This window comes from Camelus dromedarius, chromosome 7 (genome assembly GCF_036321535.1).
Source record: "Camelus dromedarius isolate mCamDro1 chromosome 7, mCamDro1.pat, whole genome shotgun sequence".
Taxonomy (NCBI): Eukaryota; Metazoa; Chordata; class Mammalia; order Artiodactyla; family Camelidae; genus Camelus; species Camelus dromedarius.
Genome location: NC_087442.1, coordinates 16,512,804 through 16,534,752, shown reverse-complemented (window position 1 = coordinate 16,534,752; position 21,949 = coordinate 16,512,804). Strand labels below are relative to the sequence as shown.

The 21,949-nt window shown below is 40.7% G+C and overlaps 1 protein-coding gene across 1 annotated transcript in view; it reads left to right on the top strand.

The window, feature by feature from the left end:
* Positions 1-43: 43 nt before the first annotated feature.
* BPGM (bisphosphoglycerate mutase) overlaps positions 44-21,949 on the top strand; it is a 28,885-nt gene continuing 6,979 nt past the window's right edge. The window contains exons 1-2 of the mRNA XM_010975681.3: positions 44-142; positions 11,513-12,174. Of these exons, the coding sequence (XP_010973983.1) occupies positions 11,574-12,174 (601 nt within the window). The 5' untranslated portion in view covers positions 44-142; positions 11,513-11,573. The remainder of the gene's footprint in view (positions 143-11,512; positions 12,175-21,949) is intronic.

The window sequence follows — 21,949 nt, the reverse complement described above, 5'->3', positions numbered from 1 at the left end:
CAATAGTCAGAGCCGTAGGTCCTGCCCCTTCTGGCTCCCGGGCTAGAAAAGAGAGTCGATGCCGGCAGCAGTTATGAGTCCTGGGAGGCACTGGCTGCTTAGAGGTTCTGAGGAGAGGCGGCTGCTGGTGGCCTTTTTGCAGGTGAGTGGTTTTGTTTTGGAATATTACTGTTGCGAAGGTTTCCGTCTCTCAGTGATGGGTGGCTTATTTTGGAGTGCGGGAGGGCGGGTTCCTTCACTCCCCCGTTTCAATCTTCGGTGGGAGTCGGGCACTAGCGCGTCAGACCCTCACTTATTTCCCAGGCCCCTCTCATCTGTCCCTGTCTCAGAAGAAGCCTCTCTGGGGGGTGACATGCCTGTCAGCTGAAAGAGGGGTTCCGCCTTGGTAGTGGTGTCTTTGACGGCAAGAATAAATAGGAATTGAAGGGAGCGTTGTATTCAACTCCTCTGGACGCCTGAGGCGCGGGGTGACAGAGCCCCTTCAATAGTAGGGCTCCTGGAAGGAAGCTCGGTGTGTTTTCAGGGCCATGCCACTCTATCTAGGGTGATGGCAGACCTGGCCCTAAAAGTCTCAGTAGGTAGGAAAAAACTTGAACTTCATGAAAAGAGAAAGGTGAATATATGCAATGGTTTCATGTAGGGCTCAAACAAGGAGCTTAATCACAGGTTCTTAGAACCACTACAAATGAAAAAGTAAGTCTATTTCTTCTCCTTTCAAAGGAATGGGGGCTGTGGTACTAGGGAAGGACAATAGAAATGCATAACAGAAGTAAAGTTCACAGTTTAGTTTTGAAGAATAATTGGTTGTTAGCTAACTTACTGTAACTCTCATTCCCCTACCTCCTCCCTTCCAAATTATGGAGGGTTTATAGCTTGTGCGTGGGACCAGAATGTTAACTGACTGAATGCACACTTTTAGGGAAAAAAAAAAATCAAATGCTATCTTTCACCAGCAGCTACTAAGGTTTTCTATAATGAAAGCAGAACACGTGTCTCCCCTGAGTCCAGGGGACTAGGTTTTATCCAATTTTGTATTCCTGTAGCACCTCACACATCATAGATGCCACTCAGTTGTGGTGGACCTTAGAGAAGCATAATTCAAACAAATGGTGTTGTGGAAGGAGCTCTGCGTTGGAAGTCAAGACACCTAGATTTTAGTCATGAAGCTATTTGTGTGATCTTAAACCATTTTAATTCTCTGACTCCTAATGTTTGCATCTTTAGAAAGCAGATGTTGGACTACATTATTTCCAAGATCCATGCCTGTGTTCAATGTCTGTTTTAAAATAAAGATCCTTTAGACACTTGCCACCACAAGTACATCAGCAAAATCTTATTGCAGTAAATTCCTAACCAATCTGTTAGTAAATAAAAGTTCCCAGCTACAAGGGTAGTACCTGTCCTTTTGCGTCCATATTTAAACCAAACCAAATGGATCATTGTAGAAAATTTAGCTAGTGTCCAGAATGACCGTTGTACAGAAGTGTAACGTGGCAGAAAAAGTCATCCTTTATGCTGTCACTCAGAGGCAGCCGCTGCTGGTGTTTGGGTAGATCTTTCAGTCTCTCTTCCTCTTTTTCCTTCTACAGTTGGTTGAGATGAAGTGGCACATTTCATTTTAAGTGATGACATTTAAATTCAGCCATGCCTTCTTCTTTGTGGGTCTGATGCCTGGAGAACAGAGGACACGCAAATGTCTGAGCCATGATAGGTCTTGAACATCCTTGAAATGAAATTGGGTGTGAAGGGATATTTATATGGGGCAATAGGACTAAGAGTATCACTTGATAACAAAACTCTCTCATTGAAATTTGGCCACAAATAGGGGAAAAAAACACACTTTATAAAGTGTGAAATAAATGTTAGCCACTTCACCGAAGTATTTGGATTGTAGAATATCGCTTAGTATTTGGAATGCTTCTAGGACTGTATCTTACCATCAACACCCTGCCATGAAACACACCCACAACATTTGATTACATTCCTCCTTCCTCCACCTAATTTAACCTTTTCTCTTTACCCACCCTCATTTTACTTTATTCCCAGCTTTTGCTTCTGCTCATATCATTAGCAGGGTAGGATCATTTTCAATGGCCTGAGGTCTGTGTCAGTCTTCATGTGTTAGTCAAAGTCTGCTCCCTTCAACTCAGAATACCTCTCACTCTTTGGTAGAGGGCTTCCCCATAATCTCATTTAGTCTTCCTGATAGCCCCTCGAGAACAGTAGTTGCATTATCATCATCTTTATGGATAAGGAACCTGAGGTCCAGCAGATAATTTAAATAACTTGGTCAAGATGACAGAGCTGGGACTAATGAATGGCTGGGTTTCTTGACTTCACACTTTTGAGTTTTGGTGGAAACAGTCTGTGTTGACAAAAGCTACTACTGTGGGGGAATGAGTAACCAGAGATAGGAAGGTAGGTGTCATGAGTGGGTGTTGTGCACATCAGTGATGCCATGCAGGCTGAAACAAGCCACATGCCCCAGGCACACACACACATCTCATTACACTTGTATATCTCTTCCCTGTGAATAGGGGTCTACCTGCTATGGTTTATTACCTTCGTAACAAATGGTCGGTCGCAGCTGTTAGTAGGTATAAAGTTGAAGAATGCAGGGTCTGGAAAACACCTGTACGTAATAGCATTTGCTTCTGGTAAAGAGATGTCCTTATAATGCAAATACAAATGGAAAAGTTACCATAAAGCTTTAGGAACAGTAATAGTTGATGGAATAGTAGGTAGTTTTAGGTACAGCCATGTTTGGACTTTTAATATTGAGCTGGATTTGGGGAAAGGCATATTTTAAGAATCTAAAGAACTGAGCTCCTGATTTCATTTCCCTTAAAAACTGTTCCTTTTTAATTTATCAGAAACATAGTTAACCTCTTTTTCTTATATCCTCAAATATAGCCAGCCTATCTTCTATAGAGTTACAGCCCCAATGCAGTGGATGTTAAGAGATGTTCAGAGCTATGCAGTGAAGATTTGGACCAGGGAAAAAGCCAAGTAGTCTGGGGTAGCATTTGAATGTTTAACATTTAAGAGTACACTTTGGATCAAAGCAACTCTGGCTCTCTATTCCTTATTTCCTATTACTTCAACATTCTATCATTGATCACATTTCTTACTCCATTTTTGGAAACAGAAAACAAACTAAATTTTTTGGCTGGTCTTTATCCTATAATTTTCCCCACCTGTTCATAGGTTGCCACACTAGAGTATTAGACATTATTACTTTTCAAACACCTGAGGAAAGAAGGAAGCAATGTCCCAGGAGTAGTAGCATGGAAGACAGGACAAGCCTCAGTTATGGTGGGCAAGGGAGACGTGTGAAATTATACGGTTTAATGAGGAGCAGCAGGAGTAAGAGGCAGCAGCAAGATTGTTAGCTACATTTGTTGAAACTACCTGGGAATTCTGGAAATATTGTAGAAGTAACCTCAGTAAATGTGATGGCCTGCATGTGTGCCAGTCTCCTTCCCACCTACCTACCCGCTCCATCCATCCCTACCTCGTCAAAAGGATGCTAATCTCAAAACATAACTCAATTTTATGATGGCATTTTTGGAAAGAATATTTTTTACCCATAGCCAATTTATATGGAAAAATATGTGTATATATATATACATCAAACGGTGTTTGAAAATATGTCACCTGCAAATTGTGTTTTCTTTGAATCGCCTATTTGTTTCTTTTTTGCCAAGGCAGTTGCATAGCACCTATTCATGAGCAAGTGTATATTCACCTGAAGTGTGAAACACTGTGACAGTTTATAAAGATGTCTAATAAAAGTAAAGCATGACAAAATGACATTATATTTTTGAAGTTGGTTAGCAAGGTAAATGATTTTTTCCTCATTGTTCTATCTTGAACCCATTATTTAATAATTCGATGACGCAAAATAAACTGCTCAGACTGATTTAAATGTGCTCAATATTGTCTTCTGTGAGGTATAAAAACAGTTCTGAATGGGATTCCATTATTCAAGGTATATGCAGTTCTGGCCAAGAATAAAATCAGGTGATTTAATAATGTTGGGATTATCCCGTGACAGGATGCAAAATGCCAATGTGATTAGTAGATCTGAGTAGATTTTAGTAATCCTAGCTAGGCCAGGGATTGGCAAACTAAGGCCTTCTGGCTCACTACCTGTTTTTGTACAGCCTACAAGATGTGAATGGATTTTACATTTTTCAGTGGTTGAAATAAATCAAAGAATAACAATATTTCATATGCATGAAAATTATATGAAATTCTAATTTCTTTGTCCATACATCAAGTTTCATTGGAACACAGCCTGATTTATTCATATATGCATTGTTTATGGCTGCTCTCAGCTACAGTGGCAGAATTGAGTGATTGTAACAGAAACCACACAGCTAGCAAAGCCTAAAACAAATTTATTAGTTGACCTTTCACAGAAAAAGTTGCCCACGTCTGAGCTAAGCTGGAGTGTCTTTCACATCCATCGCATTCATTCCATCTCAACAGCCATTATCCTGGTTCAGGTCTTCATTAGATGTTACCAGAATGGTGGCAAAATCCTCACATATATTCATATCCCTGGTTTTCCCATCTCTTACTCGTAAGTGCTTCATGATCCTCCTAAAATACACATTATTTAACCTTTAATGACGTCCCAATACTTTGATAGAAGAACCTACGTTCTTTGGCACAAGGCCCTTTTGGGGCCACTATTCAGTCTTATCTTTCCAGACTAGACTCCTCCTACTTCTTTGTTATACCCTATACTTAGTTTAGGGTGATCATATAATTTTCCAAATGGGAACTTCAAGTGTGAAAGAGTCCCTATAATAATTATGCTGGGGAAACAGGCCTAAAGCAAGACTGTTCTAGGCAAACCAGTTTGGATGGCTCACCTTTCTCCATAAGCACCTCATCCCTTGCCTCTACTCACTGTTTCTTAAGCTATAATTCCTTTTCTTTTTTCTGTAAATCTAAATCTTTAACATCTTTTCAAATCCAGCTTAAATAGTGCCATGTCCTTTGGAGCCATATTCAAGACAAATCTCCCCTTTGCCATCTCCCTCATAAATGAAGTGCTTTCTCATGGTGTGAATTACTTTCTGCTTTAATGACACATACATATCACCTTTCCCCCATTAGGCCCTTGGAGACATAACTCCTGTTGGATTCTATATTCCTCACAGGCCTAGCATTATGCTATGTTGAAATAGGGTTTGCAACACATGTTCGAAGAATGAGTTAATTGACCAGACTGGGCAGACTGAGTATTTGGGGCTGACACTGTATAAATCAAATATTTTAATGTGATTGATGTAGTGAGAAAAGTTGAGTTTCCAAGCACGGAGGACAGAGCTTTGGGTGCCAATGTGGCACTGTAGCAGAGTGGTTCAAGGCATATGTGTAGGCTTTGGGGTCCAGCCTGCCTGAGCTTGAACTCCAGCTCTGCCAGTGACAATCTGTGTCACCTTGGGCACGTTAACCTCTCCTAGGTTTCTGCATCTGTAAAACAGGATTAGTTGTAGTAACTTCTCCATAGAATGGGGGTTGAGGATTCAAATAGCCCCAAGCACATGGTGAGCACTCCATGAAAGTTATCTGCTATAGTGTCTTGCACTGTCTTCATCATCATAGTACTGTTGCCGGCGGGTGGAAAATACAGAGACTCAACAGCCTGGCATGACAATGGAAGAGCTGGGAAAAATGCAGCACGGAAATCTTAGAAGAATTTTTTTTCCCTTGATGAAAGTAGTCAGCTTCAGAGGGGCCAAAGCAGCGTGAGTCCTGAGTGAAGATGGTCTCTGCTTAGTATGAAATAACTAATCAGCAGTCTTTTTTGAGAGACCATTTCAGGAGAGTGGGCCAGGTGTAATTTAGGTGTCAGAGGACTAAAAAAAGTAACGAACAGAAGAAAGGGAAAACAGCAAAGAGGAAGAGGCAGAAAGATGCAATGCAGGGTCCTGTAAAAGATATGTTTGTTTAGTAACTTTTTTCTTTGAGCCACACCATACTTTAAAAAGGCAGGACCCCTGGGGTATGGTAATTCAGTGACCTCTGTGGCCCTTTGGGGGCATGAGTAAATCATTGACTAAAATTAGTGCTTAATTCAAGTGCCAGTAACCCTTGCCAAGGGATAAACGAGAACCCTTAAAACCAACTCCAGCGTGGTGAGCTTTACCAAAAACAACACCCAAAAAACCCAAAGCTTGATTTTTTTAAAAAAAGAACTGTTATAATTCTCGGTGTGATGGGGTGACTATTGCCCGACTTGATTTGTACTTTGAGGTTCCTCTCAAGAGCAGGCATAAGCTGAGATCCCCGTTATACTCACCTTGTTTGTGTGAGTTTCATGGAGTGGCCGCCCGGATCGGAATGGCGAGCGGTCACTGGAGATGCTCCTGTAAGTGAAGCCCAGTGAGCCTGGATCCTCAGACCCAGGCTCTCACATCTTCCGTAGTGAGACTGAAAGAGCCCAGGTATCAGGGGCAGAGGACCTGGATCGCAGCTCCATTTCCACTCAGGGGCTGTGTTTTTGGACAAGTCAGTCAGAGTCTCTCTGTTCCCTGTGGAGATAATTGTGGCCATTCATGAACATCCTGAACTGTAACAGATACAACAGATACAAAACTATAATGGATGATTATCTTGGCTCTGACTTTGCCATCAGATACACTGGGATTCTTGAGTTAAAGCTTCCTGACTTCTCAGGTCTGCCAACTGACTGTTTTTGCTTTGGCAATTACCACCAAAACTGTCAAGCCTCAGCGGTATAAACACAATCTAATCATTTTTGCCAACTTTGATTCTGTCAACACACCTACTAAGTACCTAGTAAGTGTCAAGTGTCATGCTGGATTCTAGAGCTGGGGCAGTGAGTCAGACCAGCCATGATGCAGCTGACAGCCTAACAGGGCACACGGATGTTGAGCTGGCCATCTGTCACGAGTGACCCATCACAACAACACCCAGTGTCGTGAAGCAGGGTGCTATGGGAGGCACCTGACCACTTCCCAGTGGATGAGAAGGAAGGGCAGAGATGTCCACAGAGGTTCGCAAAGCATCGTCCTCAAACCAGCAACATCAGTATCACCTGGAAGCTTGTTAGAAATGCAGATTCTCAGGCCTGCCCCAGACCTCCTCATTCAGGCTCTGGAAGTGGGGCCCAGCAATCTGTTTTAACCAGTTCTCTTGGTGATTCTGATTCACGTTAGAGTTTGAGAACCACTAGCCTAGTGGAAATAACATTTAAGCTGAGCTCTGAAGCTGCGCCATTCAGAATAGTAGCCACTGGTGATATGTGGCTATTGAGCCCTCAAAATATGGTTAGTCCAAATTGATTTGTGCTTTAAGTGTAAAATACACATCAGATTTCAAAGGCTTACTAAGGAATAAAGAAGGTAGAATACCTCATTGAGAATTTTCTATAGATCATATGTTGGAATGATACCTACAGGGTTAAATAAAATGTATAATAAAAGTTTCACCTGTTCTTGCTTCTTAATATGGCTTTTAGAGTCTTTAAAATTACATATGTGGCTGGCTTTACATTTGGCTTAGACATAGCTGGTCTAAAGGATAACTAGTGGTTCCCCAAAGCAGGGTGGGACTGAAGTGGCAGTGGAGGGGAGGGGTGTCGGGCAAGGCTTCTGTGTAGGATCCAGGGGTCTTGAGTCCAGAAAGAACACGACATGTGCAAGGAAACAAAAGAAAACTGAAGCCTTGCAGGACACATTAAGAATTTTGAAGTGTCCTAAGATCAACAGAAAATAATTCGAGGGTTTTAAGTAGGGTACTCAGTTTTCAGGAAGTTTGTAGCTAATAAATGAGAGCAAGAGGGCTGCAGCTGAATATCTCAAGACTCTCAGAACCAAAGCTCCCTACCACCTGCCCCAAAGATGGTGGGGGTGGAGGCATTTGGTCAGGAAATACTACTGAGAGGGGGCAGGACCCTGCCCATCAGCTACCTCTGCCCCAGGAGGTGAGGCATGAACACCCCCACTAAAGGGAGAAGCAGACACCTGGGAATGGTTTTGTGTTCAGTTCATTTTCAGCTTGGTTAAAGCTGAGAGCTGGAGGAAACATTCCAGAAGAGTCCAAAGTTGAGTAGGAGTTTGATTACAGAGCAGGGACTCTGCAGGGCACTGGCAAAGGTTCAGTGAAGGGAGAGTCAGGGACAAGGAAGTCTGGCACCTATGGGGATTAAAGGGTCTGTCCTTTGAAAGAGTGTGCTGGACAACATCACAGGAAGGCTGGGGTTAGAGCCTGGAGGCTCGGCGTCCGACAGCTCCTGGGGGAGGTGGGGTGGGGGACAGGCTCCCCATTTACCTGTGGCCCAGAGGAGCTTTCCCTTTAAGTCATAGGTCACACACTAGCAGACATGTCTGGTTTAACTCACATTTTTAAAATGTATTCAAGTTAGTTGCTAGTATTTATATGGGATATCACAAAAATTCACATTTCCAGTTTTTTTGAGGATTGGAAGACCTGAGAACCCCAGTCCATCAGTATCACAGAGTAATGGGCTGGAACTAAGTAGCAGTTACTCCTTTTATTTTTTTATATGAGCTTTTAGGAGCTGAAATGATCACTTTTTTAAAAAAAGACATTTATTTACTCTAAAAACAAAACAGAATCCATAGGTTCTCTGTGGTCTGACTCTAAGTCTTGCATCCTCGCCTGTCTTCAGTTTCAGCAGTCCCAACACCTCTCTGTTCTCCAGAAAAGATCTAAGAATGGTCTGTACTCAGCGAGGCTAGATTATACAAAAGCTTCATCCATGTACACCAGTTGCATCCATTGGAAAAGCATGTATGTTCCCTGCAGTTCACCAGTGTTCCCACCACCTCTGTAGCCCAGCGGCACTGCACCACAGAGACCTGCAGCCCCTGCCTTAAACTTTAAATGAAAGCACTGTGTGTTTCATAAATACTTGTTATACCAGCTTCCACAATGATTAAAATCATAAAGACGCCAAACTGTAAACTGCAAGAGCTCCTTTGTAAATATTCCACAGTTAATTAAATGGGAAAAGTCAGTTGATAGCAAGGAGGAGAGAGGGAAGTGACTTTCTGTTGACCTGAGACAGATGCACTAGTTTGGTACCTATTCCTGTATTAGCCCTCTGTACTCCAGAGTGAGGGAAGGGTGTGTATTTGTAGAGTCTTTGTGGCTGTAGGATTGTTTCTCTGCTCCTGTGTGTGTGTGTGTGTGTATACACACACGTGGTAAAAACAAAATGCTTTATTTCTTAAACAAATAAGCAAATATAGCAGGTTAAATACTGCAAAGCTGGGTGATAGGCACCCAAGGATTCGTGATGTTATTGCTACACAATTTTTTCCCCTCCACATAGTTCATAATCAAAAGAAGATGAAGGGTCTCTGCCTATAGAATCTGTCCATCATGGCTTCTTCATTTGAAGGGAAAATAGCTTTGTATAGTGTAAAGAGCGTCTTGCTTGTTAAGACACAGTAAGGGCTGAGGTAGAGGAACAACTGATAGCTTCTCTTTTCTCCATCCCCCTCCTCCACCACCACTAAACCAAAACAGTAGATGTTGCATGGGGGTGCATCCAGTTTTTGATGGGCCTAAAGCTTCTACTTCTTGGTGGATTGGGGCGGGCTCTTTGAAAAAACAATACAGAAATGTATTTTGCTGATTAAATACACACACACACACACACACACACACACACACACACACTCCCTCTCCCTCTCCCTCTCCCTCTCCCCCTCTCACTCTCTCTCCCTCTGTCTCTCACATCCATGTGAATTCATCATTTGGTCTCTCCCAGCGCCTCAGAAGGGATCTATTCAGGTGAGGGGCCCTGAAGCTTGAGCTTCATTAGTTTCATGATTATTCCGCTTCTGGGGACCAGTAATCACCTAGCAAAACACAGCCCAGTAGTCTTTCATCCCATTCTCTGTTCTTCTGCCACTTGATGCCCCATCTGGGCTGAGGGTGGAGGCATTCCTTTGCCTCTGGAAGTTCTCAGCTCTGCAAGATACCTTCACCTGAGCCCTGAGCCCAGGCACTTCTAGTGACCTGATGCTTCCCTGCTCCACGTGCACTAAATAAAGCATCACACCTGATGCCTGACGAGAAAGGGAAGTCATAAACTGAACCACTGTAGCCTTTCAACCACTTGCAAATCAGCTCAATCTGCTCCCTCCCTCAGGTCCTCTGTTGGCCCTCCACCGAAATAGGAGGCCTTATTTTAAAGACTTCCCCCTGCCCTGCTCCCCAGAATCTCTAGGAATTACTAAAGAAAGGAAGTAACTAGATCTAGATTCCAATTAACTTTGTCACTGATTGTTATATAAGTGAGGGTGAATCACAGTTTAAGTGGACAGAAAATCTCTGGTTAATGGGAGTTGTCAAGAGTGGCAGGAGACCAGGCCCTGATGTTCCCATAATCTGTACTCACCAGCGTGGAAAGCACTGGACTGGAGGTGAAAAGTGCTGGGCTCGTAAACAAGCAACACTTGTCAGCGTAGATCTCTGTCCACTGCAAGGAGAGCGAGCCAGGCCCATGCAGCCAGGCCGCAGATTCTCCAGGGGACAGAGTGGCCCCACGGATCTCTGGGCCAGTGGCTTAACTGAGGGAGTTCAGAAACACTTTAGGATTGCCTGCCCCCCTTTACTAGAGCCTTCTCTGCTGAGATGAGGCTGCATGTGTAGGACAGCTGAAGGGCTGGGAGGAGGAGACAGAACCCCGTTATCAGTGTGCCTCCTCTCACTCCTCCAGCTCCTGGTAATCTGTTTCTACAGGCGGCATCTCTCAGCTGCTTAATTTGATAGCTTGTTTGCTATCAAATTAAGGATTTATTCCTGCCAAAAACTCTATCTTGAGGCAGGTGAGTGATTATTTAGGTGAGTACCATATTGAGTGTTAATGTCGATTTAAATCTCTTTGTTCGAATGTTGAACCTTAGATTTTTCTTATGTGTGGTATAGCCTGTGGCACTGGAGAGCTAGTTGCCACCAATCAATGATGAACCAGCTGAACGTGGTTGTTTATTGAATTCACATGTTTAATAATTTCTATACTAAGGTGAGACTGGTAAATATTTATTCCTCCACCAGAGGAAAAGCAAGGTGAAAAGGATGCCTTCAATCTCGAGTCAGCTGGTAAGAGCTGGGAGTTACCAGCTACTAGTCATCCTTTTAGACATTCACAACTCATTCAATTAAATCCTTTCTTCTCTAAGCAGAAACTGCCTTTTTATCTGGTGGAAGCGCAGCATACCATTAGAATGAAGTGTCCTGTTGTTTTGTGTCATACAATTAACCTATCCAGCCATCAGAAAATTTAAGTCATCTAGGTTCCCTGTAATTAATTCTCTGTAGACTCTGCTCCTGTGTGCTATAGTGTGTGTGAGTTGCCAGATGTCTGATGTCAAAACTGTTCAAGGAATGATTCTGGTTTATTTTAGAAACAGGCTGTTGTAAAGTTGTGCTTCCACTCCCAGGTAGTCAGTCAAATGAAGATTATAACTTAAGACTTTGTTTCACCTCTTTCTAGATATATTGCTGTCACTGAACACTGGCCTATTTGAAAGCACTAAGGAAGCTCCGCTGTCAGGATGTCCAAGTACAAACTGATTATGTTAAGGCACGGAGAGGGTGCTTGGAATAAAGAGAATCGTTTCTGTAGCTGGGTGGATCAGAAACTCAACAATGATGGATTGGAGGAAGCTCGGAACTGTGGGAAGCAACTCAAAGCGCTGAACTTCGAGTTTGATCTTGTATTCACATCCATCCTTAATCGCTCCATCCACACAGCCTGGCTGATCCTGGAAGAGCTGGGGCAGGAGTGGGTTCCTGTAGAAAGCTCCTGGCGTCTAAATGAGCGTCACTACGGAGCCCTGATCGGTCTCAACAGGGAGCAGATGGCTTTGAATCACGGCGAGGAACAAGTGAGGCTGTGGAGAAGAAGCTATAACGTGACCCCGCCGCCCATTGACGAGACCCATCCTTACTACCACGAGATCTACAACGACCGGAGGTATAAAGTGTGCGATGTGCCTGTGGATCGACTGCCCCGAGCCGAAAGCTTAAAGGATGTGCTGGAGAGACTCCTTCCCTATTGGAATGAAAGGATTGCTCCTGAAGTGTTAAGTGGTAAAACCATTCTGATATCTGCACATGGGAATAGCAGCAGGGCACTCCTGAAACATCTGGAAGGTAACCATCTTTATTGCTACTGCTTATTAAAGGTTGCTGCTGTTATGGTTGGGCCTTAATCTAGAAAGGACGCGGTTTCTGAGCTAAGAATGCACAGTTTTCTTCCCTGTTACCTTTTGTCCTTTAAGTCTTTTAAGAATCATTTTGTTCTATCAATCAGAAATCCTGGGCCTTTTACCCGTATTATCTGAAGCAGTGATTCTTTAACTTTAATTGGCATCATAATCACCTGGAGGGAGGGAGCATTCCCACCACCACAGGTTGCTGGCCCCACCCTTGCAGTTCCTCAGTCAGTAGGCCTGGGGTATGGCCTGATAATTCGCATTTCTAAGAAGTTTTCAGGTGCGGCTGATGCTGCTGCGTGGGGTTCTCCACTTTGAGAACCACTGATCTAAAAGATCACGTGGCTTTTGTTGTAACAAGATTAAGAGGAGGCTAGGGAGGGAAAAAATTTCTGTAGAAATGGTACCCCAGGTGAATTTTTTTTTGAGTCTTTCAAGATAAGTAAAATTATATAGGCTTGAGTTTTGTTCACGTTCTTGCAACTTTAAACCGTCATGGCTGTGTTTTCAGACCTAGGTTTTCTGAATAGTTGGTTTGTTCCAGTCTTCTCTTCCCAGACCATTAGCCATTGATTGGAAGAAAGTTCGGGGGAAGGAAAGTAAAAGGATGGCTTACTGGAGATAATCAGGAGCCTTAATTTTATTTTAACTCCTTGATGTTGTATTCTAAAAGGTTCTGTATTGTTACCTTCCTTTTAAGTAACATGAACTAAACGAACTCTTCTGAGGCCTTGAGCTTGCCATGTTGGGCACCAGTGATTACACTGTGATCGCACTTTGATGCCTTCTGGGGGTTTCTCACCCCCCTCTCTCCCTTCACTGAATAATCCTGGACGGTGGTGCATTTTGAGTGATCTGCTCTGTCTGGTGTTTTCCTGTCTGTCATCACTGTCAGCAGTTAGAATGCATTAGAATGCATTTCTCCAACATTCCTTTTCAGTCTGCTTTACTTTTCTATTCAAGGCTGTGAAAAAAAATGAAAAGGTTGACATTGTGAAATAAGTGAAAATAGGTTATTGTTAACAAAATGAAGTGGTCTTTATGAGATTTTAATGTAAACCTTTCTGTATGTGTTTTTCCCCCTAATTTTTATAACATGGCCAAGAGCCCAGTCATTACTCATATACCTGATATGCATTAGTTGTGCAGAGATCTAAAATATACAGACTTCATTGGCTGTTAAAAACTTTGTTGGCCAGACATAGTGCTTGATCTGTTTGTGTGTGTGAGTGTGTGTGTGTGTGTGTGTATTTTATTTACTCAACTATATAAAGGGTTCTACTCTTCCTTGTTCAGAATAGTCAGATATTTGATTAGGTATCTACACATCACTTCGTCATTGCTGGATGGTAGTACGTTATTGTTTGAAGAGGAGTTGAGGCTCCTCCTGAGACAGCAACACTAAAATTCAGAATTTTAAAGTTTCTGCTAGAAGATGTATTCCATCTCACCAGGCCAACACCTTTTTTCCAGAGATGAGACTGAGATCTCTTTGCGGCCAGGCTCCGTTACCTAAAAAAATACCATTGTCTCCTTCAGGATCCTCTTTTCTTCCCCATCTCAGCTAGGAAATCTTTCAAGGACAATTTCACGCTGTTTAGTACCATTTACTCTTTACCTGTCTTCAGGTTAGATCGCTTAGATTATTCTGCAGCCGCAACCAGAGCCTGTTCTAGATATCCCCCCTGCTAGCATTGGTGATTTAACTGTTTGTTTCTGTTCTTTTTTGAAAGAACGAGGAAGGTTTAACAAAGGGTGGTGAAGAAGACTGTCACCATGTGGGGACGGAGGGAGAATTCCCTGTGGAGGGCAAGGTAACCCACAGAAAAGCTGACTTTCTATATATTTGAGGGAGGTTTTGAAACCATTAATAATTTATTGAAAAAATCAAATTGGAAAACAATCTGGCAGTTCCTTGTGGTGAAGCATAGGGTTACCATATGATCCAGCAGTTCCCCTCCTGGGTACATACCTATATTCATTGCCTAGGTCTACTTTAACAAAGTACCAAAAACTGGGTGGCTTGAACCAACAGTTAATTTTCCCATAGTTCTTAGAGCCGGAAGTCCTAAATCAACGGTCCTGCGCTCTCTAATGGCTCCAGGAGAGAATCCTTTCTTGCCTCTTGTAGTTTCTGCTGTTTGCCAGAAATCTTTAACATTCTTTGGTTTGCAGATGCATCAGTGCAACCCTCTGTCTTCACTTGGTGTTCTCTCTGCATGTGTCTGTTTTTTGTCTGTTTTTCCTTTTATAAGGACACCAATAATACTGGACTAGGACCTACCCCAGGGGCCTCATTTTAACTTGATTACCTCTATAAAGACCCATTTCCAGACAAGGTCATATTCTGAGGTCCTGGAGGTTAACTTCAACATATCTTTTTTGGGGGGGATACAGTTCAACTCATAACAATACTTAAGAGAAATGAAAACGTATATCCACTCAAAAACTTGTACACAAACCTTCAAAGCAGTATTATTCATAATAGCCAAATGTGGAAACAATCCAAATGCCCATCAACGGGTGATTGGATATATTAAATGTGGTATATCTATACAATTAAGTGTTATTCAGCAATAAAAAATGAAGTACTGACACATGCTATAACATGGATGAACCCTGAAATAATTATTACATGAAAGAAGCCAGTCACAGAGGGTCACATATTATAGTGTTATATTTATATAAAATCTCCAGAATAGGCAAATCCATAGAGAAAGAAAATAGATTGTTTCCTAGGGCTAGGGTGGAGAGGGAAGAGAGGTGGGATGAACAGTAATTACTAGTAGGTACAGGGTTTCTTGTCAGAGTGGTGAAAATGTTCTAAAATTGATTGTGGTGATGGTTGCACAACTCTGAATACACTAAAAGCCATTGAATAGTACATGTTAAGTGGGTGAATTGTATGGTATGTAAATTATCTCATTAAAGCTACAAAATAATTTAATCAGTGAGGGTTAAATATGAAAGGACTTGACATTGGCCTAGAAAGCAATAGTTTAGGGCAAATACATGGAAGTGATAGATAACAAAGTAGTCATGCATGGATGCACAGTATAGAATAAAGAAAAAAATTAAAACACAGCTTTAACCACTGGGGCAGAAATGGACTTATGGAGATTGCTGAGAAATTAGCAGGCACTTGTCCTCAAGCTTCATGTAACTTCTTAAAGGTATGTATTTTTTTTTTAAGTTGGATGTATAGAACTAAATTACCTTTCAGAGATTAGTGAAATAGAAGCAACCTTAAATTATAATTCCTATTCTTATCACTATAAATAGGATATATAGAAAATATTTTTATTTAGGGAATAATTGATTTAAAATAGTGGTATTCGCGTTAGAAGAGCTGAATTGTACCAAGAGAGTAGGAAGTATGTGTAGAGAAAGGTGTAAGGCTGGCGGATGTTTACAAGAGAGGAGAAGGTTGGTGTATGGAGGGAAAAAGGGAATGGAAATGGTAGCGTTAGTGGCCAGGGAGGATGGTAGACTTTCAGGGGTAAAAATGGCAGAAAAGCCAGAATATGCCATTAGACACAAGCCAATAGCTGGGGAAACAAATGAGGAGGAGTAACGATTACAATTTGTCCATAAGAAAACAAGAGTGGTTTGCAATCCTGGCTCACCCATCTTGGATATGAGAACAACTTTGTTCCTTTTTGGTCTAGAGTACCCCCCTGGTGGTACTACTGTTATGGTTCATCAAGTTCTTTGATGTTGCTATGATTCCCTATAGTAACTTCCATGCCTAACATGGAAGAATTACTTCATGTTCCTGAGGTAGACGGCACTAGATATTTTTTTATTTTGGGGGAGGAGGTAATCAGGTATTTATTTATTTGTTTATTTGTAATGGAGGTACTGGGGAGAGAACCCAGGACCTTGTGCATGTTAGGCATGCACTCTACCACTGAGCTATATCCTCCCCCAACAGCTGCACTAGATTTTAGGATTACATCATAAAATAATTATCATTTCTTGTCTTAAGAGTGCTCTAAATGCTAATCTCTACTAGTGGAATTTCTCTTAGAGTGTATATTGAAAAATAAGATCCAGGTATTCATATCACAGCTTTAAGAACTAAGCATAAGTGATTTTCCCAAAGATTAGAAGAAACAGTATATGTTATTTCTTCCATGTCATTTCTGTTAATTTAGTGACATTTCAGCTTTTCTAAAATTTATTCTAGATGTAAATGCTCACTGGAGTAGGAATTCCAACATCAGTCCTCTTGTCTTGCATGTCCAGCTTTCCAGAGCTCGTGTTGGAGGGCTTCATGTGGTACTTGATAAATTCCCAATTCAAAAGAAAATATTCTATTGAATTTGGATGCTGACTTTTTAAGACTCCAAAAATTCAGTAAATCTTTCTTACTTTAAGGGAAAGATAATAGATTTTTGCTTTATAGGAAGGATTATTGACCAGTTTATTTGTGTGTGTATGTGTTTATTGCATTAAAGAAATGTCATAAAATTTTCCATCTTAATTACCAATTTATTTTTACTATAAATTTTTATGACTATACACTCCCCATTTTCTGGTTAATACCTGTTATCCCAGTGTGATTATTAATAGCATCTCTTTTCACTTTCAAAAATGCCCTGGCTTGGATGATAAATTATCTGGTCACCTTATTATAAAGCTTTCACCTGTATTAAGACTGAATCTTTGAAATGGGTGTGACCAGATTCCATATTTCCTATAAATACAAAAGTTGCTAAATTCTTTGCATTTGTCACAAAATTAAAAATGTGTTGTGGATTGATCTGATCCCTAGTCGTGTTTTCTAGGTATGTCTATGTAAAATTCTCCCCTAAACAAGGTCTTCCAAGGAAGTGGGCAATTTTTCCCATCTTTTCCTTAAACTGCTTAATAGACTTAATGTATTTTACCTTCTGCTGGGAAGAAGTGTGGTAACTCATCAAATCAATGACAGCATGCTATTATATCATAAAAACACTTTATTGTTTAAAGACTGTAGAGTTGGGGTAGGAACAATGATAGATAACTAATTAAGATATTGGCCTACTCTGAAATCTCCAAGTGCCTTAAGATCTTTCTGCTAAGAATATGCTAGAATTACTCAGCTACTCTAGATTGTTAAATATCTCAATAACGGAGACTGTTAGTTCTTAAGATGTTATTTTTTTTTTCTCAACTATTTGGTGCTATGATTTTACCCTATAGACAGTCAAATCTTTCCTGACACATCTTCCATTTGTGGAGAAGACGACAGGTGCTGTTGAAGGAAAATGAAACCCAGGTGGACCTCAGATGGCTTAGCCATGATCCGGATAATTAGTTGGAGTCTTCAGCTCCACCCAAACTCAGTTCATGGAGTCTCCATACACGATTACCACCTGGGCTTTTTTGTTTTAAAATTTGTTCTGAAAAGTAGCCCTTCCTTGATCTATTCTGTTTGGAATACTATATGGTAAGAAGCTGAGTCAAAAGCATCTTTGGCAGGTAAACCATAGAAAAGTAATTGAGTCTTAAATTATTATTGCTGTTACCCTAACATTGTGGTGTGTGAATGGCACCCCCTAATACAGCTATACAAGGTGGCCCTTTTTATTGAGTGCACACTATGTGCTAATCACAGTTCTAGGCATTTTACATACATATCTGATTTCTTGTAAGAACCAGAACAAGTCTCTGAACTCACTGGAAAGCTGTGGTTCATTGCTTTGTTTTACTCTGCTGCTTAGTGTAGCTAGATCATATGCTTAAATTTTCATTTAAGCAATCATTGATCACTAAGCTATTTTGCATAAAGAAACTGCTTTAATTAAAAGGAGCAAACTACTGATAGACTCAACACCATGGATGAATCTCAACTGCATTGTGCTGAGTGAAAGAAACCAGGCTCAAAAAGCATTTTATTGAAAATTCACCTGTTGAAGTCCTTACCCCCAATGCCTCAGAATATGACTATATATGGAGATGGGGTCTTTAAAGAAGTAATGAGGCCATTAGGGTGGCCCTAATCTGATATGATTAGTGTCTTTATAAGAAAAGGAAATTTGGGCACAGACACATGCAGAGAGGAGACCATGTGAAGACATAAGGAGATGACAGCCAGCTACAAGCCAAGGAGAGAGGCCCCAGGGGAAAAAAAAAAAAAAAGAAAGAAAGAAAAACAAACAAACAGAAAAACCCACCTTGATATCTACAGAATTGTGAGAAAATAAATTTATGGGATTTTTTTAAAAGCAAAACAAAACAAAAAGCCCTAAGCATTTTATGATTCCATTTATATGTCATTCAGGAAAAGGCAAGACTGTCTGGTCAGAAAACAGATCAGTGGGGGGAGGGGAGGCTGCAAAGAGGCACAAGGAAATTGGAGGGGAGGGTAGGACTATTCTGTACTAAAAAGGGTGAATTTTACTGTATGTAAATTATTCCTTAATTTAAAAAGACCTGCATTTATCCAGTGAGATGACCATTGTCCCAATGGGGACCTTGCCTTTTGTTTCACAAACAATAGACTAGATGAGTTTGATTGTCAATTAGTAGAATTAAATGGGTTGCTTTGTACCTTTGCCTTTGGAAACTGACCTGGAGGGCATTGTTGGGCTTTCTGGAGGAGTAACTGGTGCTGACTTTATTGAGTACCTAAACCGTGGACAGTTTAAGGAATTACCTATTAAAGTCCTTCTTCATAAGAAGTTATGTATCAGCTGCGGACTGTGAAATTTTATACTCAGGTTGTGAGCTCCTCCAGTAAAGGTTTTTCTGCACCAGAACTATTTCTGCTTGTTTGTCCCCAAATTCTGTAGTCTTACTTGGGTCTTCCATCTGTCCTTTTTTCTTCTCACAATCACCTAGTCTAGGAGCAGGTCAGCAAGGACCTCCTGGAGTCAATGCAGGAGATGATACAGTGAGAGGCAAGGGTTACTGATTCGGAGCTAGTGACTCTCATGTATAAGAATTGCGAACACAGGAACCACACATCAGTGCTTGGGATAGGCTTCTTGTCTCATGAGGAAGGTCTCTACCCTATCAAATTATAGAATATCTTTCTCTATAAATTATATATAACTTTGGGATTGCTTTATTTCTATTTATTTTATTATTTATTTGTTTTTATTGCAATATAGTTGACGTACAATATTATGTTAGCTTCATGTGTACTACATAGTGACTTGGTATTTGCATACATTGTGAAATGATCACAATGTTAAGTCTAGAAACCATCTGTCCCCATACAAAGTTATTACAGTATTATTGACCATTTTCCTTATGCTGTATATTGCATCCTCACAGCTTATTTACTGTATAACTGGAGGTTTGTACTTCTTAATTACCTATGTCATCCCCGACCTCCCTCCCATCTAGCAACCACCCATTTTTTTCTCTGTATCTGTAAGTTTGTTTTCATTTTCTTTTGTTTGTTTTGCTTTCTAGATTCCACATATAAGATCAAACAGTATTTGTCTTCCTGTGACTTATTTCACATATCTTAATATCCTCTAGATCCATCCATGTTGTCAGGAATGGCAAGGTTTAATTTTTTATGGCTGAGTAGTATTCCATAATATGCACTGTATCTTCTCTATCCATTCATCGATTAATGAACACTTAGTTTGTTTCCATATCTTGGCTATTGTAACTAATGCTGCAGTGAACATTGGTGTGCATATATTCTTTTTGAATTAGTGTTTTTGTTTTTTTTTGGATAAATACCCAGAAATGAAATTGCTAGATCACATGGTAGTTCTATTTTTAAGTTTTCGAAGAACCTCCATGCTGTTTTCCACAGTGGCTGCACCAATTCACAATCCCACCAACAGTGCACAGGGCTCCGTTTTCTCCACATCCTTGCCAGCACTTGTTACGTGTTGTCTTTTTGATGGTAGCCATTCTGACAGCTGTGAGGTAGTATCTCATTGTGGTTTTAATTTGAATTTCCCTATTTGATTGTTATTGTTTAGTATCTTCTCATGTATCTGTTGGGCATTGTATGTCTTCTTTGGAAAATGTCTATTCAGGTCGTCTGCCCATTTTTTAATCAGGTTGTTTTTTTTGTATTGAGTTGTGTGAGTTCTGTTTATTCTGGATATGAACCCCTTATTGGATGTATCGTTTGCAAATATACTTTTCCATTCAGAGTGCTACCTTTTTGTTTTGTTGATAGTTTGCTTCTCTGTGCAAAAGCTTTTCAGTTTGGTGTAGTCCCATGGATTGCTTTACTTTTAACTTGATAGTAGTTCTTAATCCCTTTAGAAGAAAGGAGACTTAAAACAGACATAAGAAATATTTTACAGTAAGAAAATTCCTACTTAAAGGACTGCTTTCCTGACTTTTGGTAACTGAAACACTTAACCTCTGCTGCACTCACAAGTCCAGATTAAAGCAGGGCCCAGCTCTCATAAAGCACCACCATGAAAACTCCTAACCCAGGTTTAGCATCTAACAGCACCCTGTTCCATAGTGTTCCAGACGGGCGTGTGTTTCTTTCTCTGTGGTTGGCATAATCACTTCCTGTTTGTTTCCTGCTGGCCCACAGTGAAGGAACAGCCAGGTACTGAACTGAAACATTGGATGTAGTTTGCATCTCGCCAGCGGAAGTCAGTTGTTTAGTCTGGGTTCAAGCACAGGACTGGGCAGTTTCAAGTTTAGCATAAGAGTGGTGTGCAGGATGGGCAGACTTGACCACTGAAGAACTGTGTGCAGCTGCACACATAAGAAGGCAAAGACGTGGTGAGGTGGAATTAGAAAGTCAAGGAGGAAAAGTCAGCCAGCACTTTCCAAGGGGACGGGGACTGACAAGTCCGTCACCTTTGGCATTTCATCTTGGGATATTTTCAGAAGCAGCGAAGTCAGGCCTCTCTTCTGTGAAGCTAGTTCTTATCTAGTGGTATGGTTAAGTTTTCTCTTACTGTCAGTGTAATGATTTATAGAAATCTTCATTTTTAAAAGTTGTAGGCCATTTAACTATAAAATTCAATGAACAATGGATTCTTCCCTCTTCCTTATTCTAAATTAGAGGTTGTTATCTGTCATGTTACACTATTCAAATAACCTCTTTCCAATTGTTCTTGAAGTTGTGCATATATAACATTCAGACCTAAAAGAATTATCATCACAAATAGGAAAATCATTTATGAAATTCAGAATCTTGTGTCAACTCTTATTTTGGCCATAGAGGAATACAGAATTCTTACCACAAATCGCCCATTGTGGGGGTTTGAATTGTGACTTATTTGATTGGGAAAGGAAAGTGGGGCATGGGTAGCAACTCACAGTAGAATGATTTGATCCCAAATGAGTTGTTTCTCTCTTTCTGTAATTCCCCAAAATATACATTATAGATTTGGAGTTTCCTCTTGTCCTGTAACAAATCTGTCTCCCTGAGCATCTTTTCTCTTGTTTCTTGATACTCAAAAGATTTTGAGCAAACAATTTGGAGAAAACCAAAGAAAATATATAGAAGACAAATTTATTTTGAATTGTTTACTTTATGAGCACTAAATGCAAATAACCTTTTTTCCCAGCCTTTTTAACCTTCTCTTTTTCTCTTAGTAAGATAATAAAGGAAACACAATCATTAATCAAGGCTTCAACAGTGAAAGACTAGATTTAATTTGAAAGCTCAGAGAGTTCGGATTCGTTCATTTCAGCTGTGTGCTGAGGGGCCATTAAATCAGGAACTGCACTATTCTTTGGTACGGATACAGCACCTAGAATTGGACACACACAGTCATAATTTC